The sequence below is a fragment of the Petaurus breviceps genome, unplaced genomic scaffold, assembly GCF_028583685.1.
Source record: "Petaurus breviceps papuanus isolate PSGF00001 unplaced genomic scaffold, PetGlider_PUasm1.0 38, whole genome shotgun sequence".
NCBI classification, from domain to species: domain Eukaryota; kingdom Metazoa; phylum Chordata; class Mammalia; order Diprotodontia; family Petauridae; genus Petaurus; species Petaurus breviceps.
Genome location: NW_027186304.1, coordinates 57,151,834 through 57,156,765, shown reverse-complemented (window position 1 = coordinate 57,156,765; position 4,932 = coordinate 57,151,834). Strand labels below are relative to the sequence as shown.

At 37.3% G+C, this 4,932-nt stretch overlaps 1 protein-coding gene across 2 annotated transcripts; it reads left to right on the top strand.

Annotated features, from left to right (window-relative positions):
- The first annotated feature begins 3,449 nt into the window (after positions 1 to 3,449).
- LOC138170103 (large ribosomal subunit protein eL8-like) lies at positions 3,450 to 4,361 on the top strand. 2 transcript variants are annotated; one of them, XM_069099508.1, is made up of 2 exons: positions 3,450 to 3,711; positions 3,790 to 4,361. In XM_069099508.1, the coding sequence occupies exons 1-2, from the start codon at positions 3,487 to 3,489 to the stop codon at positions 4,285 to 4,287; spliced, it is 723 nt and encodes a 240-aa protein (XP_068955609.1). In that variant the 5' UTR covers positions 3,450 to 3,486; the 3' UTR covers positions 4,288 to 4,361. The 2 variants fall into 2 exon arrangements, with proteins under 2 accessions (XP_068955609.1, XP_068955608.1); XM_069099507.1 differs by having other exon boundaries at positions 3,450 to 4,361.
- Positions 4,362 to 4,932: the final 571 nt, after the last annotated feature.

The window sequence follows — 4,932 nt, the reverse complement described above, 5'->3', positions numbered from 1 at the left end:
ATGGAACTGACCTTTAATCTGTGGATGCCTAAGCTGAACAAAGCAGGCCAGAGGCAGGAGAGTCCAAAATCAAACAGAAGTTTAATTTCAAAGTGAAGTGAACATCTTGCAAGCAAGGAAACATGTGCCAGAGCCCTATCTCTAATGGCGAGGAACTCGCTTAAGCATAGGCAGTTCTCAATAGCATACCTTTGTCTATGCAGTGAACTGTAGCCCTGACAATGAGGAGCAACAGCAACAGTAAGACAAGGTCGATTCATAGAAGAACTTTGTGCCTGGAATATGGGCACTTGTCTGTGCTCGTCTGCTGCTCGTCTCATCTCAAAGAATACCTGGTGCTGGTCAAAGAAATACAATAATTATGTGATTTTGCCAGAGCATGAGATTACCCAGAGGGTGAGTATGAAGGATTGTTATAATGCCAAGCTCAGGGAAGTTTGCTTTTTGGGCCTTAGCTTTGAAAAACAGGGTGTTTCCTAATATCTTGACATTTTCTCCTTTTGGTCAAATGGAGAGGGTCTGAAAGTACCCCTACATTTCTGGCCAAAAAAGGAGAGGAAGGTACAAGCCAAAATACCACAAGAAGTCAGTTGGTGTAGGATGACATGTTGCCCAGAAAATTGGTTCCTTCAAGGGACCTACTGAGTAAGTGTATCCTAGGTATAATTGCTAAATATTGTTTGTTTGCAAGAAAAAAAAGAGAGGGGTGGTTGCAAAAATGTAAAGGGAGAAAATGCCAATATATGCTTGAATCAGGACCTTGGTTGTGGGGCAAGAACTAAAGGGAAGAGGAAAAAAAATAAAACAATATACTTAGTCCTCATCTGGAATATTGGGACAGCTTTCTCATGTGGATGTCAACTGCTTCTGGGTCCATAGTAGATAAACCTTGATGTTACCAGAGGGTTGTGTCATCAACTCAGGAGCCAAGGCCTTCTTCAGTTGATCCAAGAGTACACCCTCACAGGTGTGACAGCTGTGGGAAGTAATCAGAAGGAACTGGTAGGGGCCCTTAGAAACAATGATCAATTGCCAATTTTCAGATAAGACCTATAAGTTACTTGAGATGTGCAATTGTGTGAACACTCCTTGCATCAATTTTTGGATATGAATTTCTAGTTCTCAATAACACAGGTCTTGATTAAAGGACTCTAAATAGCACATATGTCCAGTTTCCCACCCATGCAGGGCAAGGTTCAAACGGTGCAATAAACATTTCTCCTAATTCCCATAATTACATAATAACATTAAGTCAGGCACACATAAAATTACTTAGAGGGCTCACAATGGACTAATTTTGAGAAGGGAAATTTTCATGTCACCAAAGTCACCCAGAAAGCTTAAACATAAACCATGCAAAGCGACACTATAATTATCACCAGCCAACATCCAGGCTTCTTGTCGTCCATTTTTAATGTTCATTTAACCAGCACTTTTTGAGTCCCAGATGTCTGCTGCAGTCATCTGGTCCCTAGATATCTTTTACAATAAGCTTATTCTCAGGACAGCTCTAAAAGGGGATCTCCTTCTCTGGTTCCTAATCAAGAGTTTCCTAGATAATTCTGACTTAATATAATTTAGTAAAATTACTTAATTTTTTTTCTCTAATTTCAAAACTTCAGAGAATCTCAGTTTATATGCCATTCGCTTCTTCTATCCTTACCTATATCCTATACTCAGCATAAGAATATAATAAAAGATTATCAGGACAAAACTATAAATTGAGCTTTTCTATGTTTTAAAATTTTCAGATACAGGGGGTGTCTAGGTGGCACAGTGAATAGGCCACCGGCCCTGGAGTCAGGAGGACCTGAGTTCAAATCCAGCCTCAGACACTTAACAGAAAAACTAGCTGTGTGACCTTGGGCAAGTCACTTAACCCCAATTACCCTCCCAACAAAAAAGTAAAATTAAAAAAAAATAAATTAAATTAAAATTATCAGTTACTTTAAATGGGAAAATAACTTCAGTTTCTTTTCCATTATCAATACAATTTAGGTGTAAAATCCTTAATCTGATTTGGAAAATTATTACTAAAATATACTCAAAGTCTGAATTTTCATGATAAATATATCTTAGAAGTCAAACATATACATCAGTATATAGTTCGTAGAGAAAACAGACTATTCTTGTTGCTTTTCCCAAAATTTACTATTTCTTTTAGAAAATTCACATTACTTCTTTGTCTTATTACTTTATTCAATCATTTCCCCCTTAGGAGTATATCATCTCTATATTTTAATTTGACCACAAATACAGAGTAAAATTGCAAGATGTTCATAATTGCATTCTATTATAGTATCTCTGAGATTTGTTATCATGTTTCCCTGATAATAAGACACTGTCTTATTAATTTTTTTGGACAGAAAAACACCAGAGGGCTTATTTTCAGGGGAGGGCTTAATTTAATGAACATTGACAGCAATTTTAATAAACAGGTAAATGTGAACAAAAAAATGTACCTTTATTAATAAGCAAATCACTGGGGAAGAACAGGATGATGCGCTCACTGCTGCAGCTCTGATTGGATGCAGCTCGGAGTGTGCATTTCACCGGGGGGGGGGGACGGTGCATACAGAGGGTACCGTAATGTAGCGTGTAGCGCAGGGCATCACCTTCACTACAGTAGCAATCTCAATAGGGCTTATTTTCGGGGGAGGGCTTATTTTAGAGGAATCTTACACAGTAAGGGGAGGGCTTATTTTCGGGATAGGTCTTATTATCGGGGAAACACGGTAGTATCATTGTTAGTATTAATTTATGACTTAATAGATTTAGTTTTATACTTATAAAACTTCTTGATGATAGAAATTTGTTATAAAAGGGAGAAAAGGACATAGATATAACAATATTATGTGTCATAACAAAGTGAAAAACTCCCTTAGTCCTATTTGATTCCACCAGGCATGTCATATCTGACAGTCCATCATAAAATCATGGGGTGTTAACAGTAAAGCTCAGGATTAACCAGGTAAGAATTTTCCTTTTTAGAAAGGAAATCACAAACAGGGAAATAGAGTCAGGAGGATAAACTCTTCACAGACACAAACACCCACCTTTATGTTTCCAGACTGCAGAACATGTAATTATGTACTATTGGCTACATGACAATTCAGATAACTATCCCTGTGAACAAAGCTCAAAACAATAGTAAATTACAGTCCCAAAAATTTTAGCTTAAATAACAAAATTTCATGAACCACAACTTAGGGGTGGAATATTTTTCCTGATGTTTCCCTACAGTTGACATTTTGTTAATCTTTTACTTATAAATTTAAGCTACCTATATTCAAAAGCTTCATATCTACAGTAAATACCTGAGAGTTGACCCATCATTAATATGTGGAAGTTGCAGCTTTATACCACTCTATACACTTTCATAATAGCCAAGAATTTCAAGTAAAAATTTGCTATTATATATTATCTACTTTAAAACAAAATATACCGACAAGTCTGTTCTCTTCCTTTCTGGTTCAGCCGGCCAAGATGCCAAAAGGGAAGAAGGCCAAGGGGAAGAAGGTGGCTCTGGCCCCTGCTGTAGTAAAGAAGCAGGAGGCCAAGAAAGTGGTCAATCCTTTGTTTGAGAAGCATCCCAAGAACTTTGGCATTGGTCAGGACATCCAGCCCAAAAGGGACCTTACTCGATTTGTCAAATGGCCTGGGTACATTAGACTACAGCGTCAAAGGTCTATCCTTTATAAACGTTTGAAGGTTCTGCCAGCAATTAACCAGTTCACCCAAGCTTTGGATCATCAGAAAGCTACTCAACTGCTTAAACTGGCTCACAAGTATAGACCAGAGATAAACCAAGACAAGAAGCAAAGGCTGCTGGCTCAGGCTGAACAAAAGGCTGCAGGCAAAGGAGATGTCCCCACTAAGAGACCACCTGTTCTCAGAGCAGATGTTAACACTGTTACTACCCTGGTAGAAAACAAGAAAGCACAGTTGGTAGTGATTGCACATGACGTGGACCCCATTGAGCTAGTGGTCTTCCTACCTGCCTTGTGCCGGAAAATGGGGGTTCCTTACTGTATTATCAAAGGTAAAGAAAGACTCGGACGCTTAGTTCACAGAAAGACCTGCACGATCATTGCCTTCACACAGGTTAACCCTGAAGATAAGGGAGCCCTGGCTAAGCTGGTGGAAGCCATCAAAACCAATTATAATGACAGATATGATGAGATCCGTTGTCATTGGGGTGGCAATGTTCTGGGTCCAAAATCAGTGGCTCGTATTGCCAAGCTGGAAAAGGCAAAAGCTAAGGAACTTGCAACCAGATTTGGTTAAATGTGTATTTGATTTTAGCTATGTAAAAATAAAAATTTAAACAACAACAAAAAAAGAAAAACAAAAAAATATACCTCATTAAATATTTAAGAATTTTGAAATATCCATTTTTATCACATTCTTTAAAAGCCCAGTTCTTTTGCAATGGCATCCAGATTAAAATGTAGTCTTATGTTACATCATTTATATTACAATGGTCACTCAAATTTCACTATATAAGAAAACTTAGAAATACAATTATAGTTTTAAATGGAATTTCTCTTTCTATCTCTTGGTGTTGGCTTTTTATTTTTATTTTTTCATTTTTCAAATGCTTTATTAACTTCTGATTTACATCATTAATTTCCACCAGATTTTGAATTATAAATTCTCTCTGCGTTTTCCCCTACCCACCACCCGAAAATAGCAATCCCACAGGATATCCCCTCCTCCAATCTGCTCTCTCCCATATCTTCTCCAATATTCCCTTCGATTTTTCTAGTAGGGTTGGTGGATCTCTATGCCCCAGTACCTGTATATTTTCTTTCCCAATTGCAGGTAAAATAGAATTAATAATAGTATATATATATATGTATAAATAATTTTTAAAATTTGATTTTAAAACTTTGAATTCCAGATTCATTCCCATCCTCCCTTGTCACTCAC

What these genes read in the sequence shown, in the direction of transcription:
- LOC138170103 (XM_069099507.1), top strand. Translation starts at nt 3,487, where the DNA reads ATGCCAAAAGGGAAGAAGGCCAAGGGGAAGAAGGTGGCTCTGGCCCCT.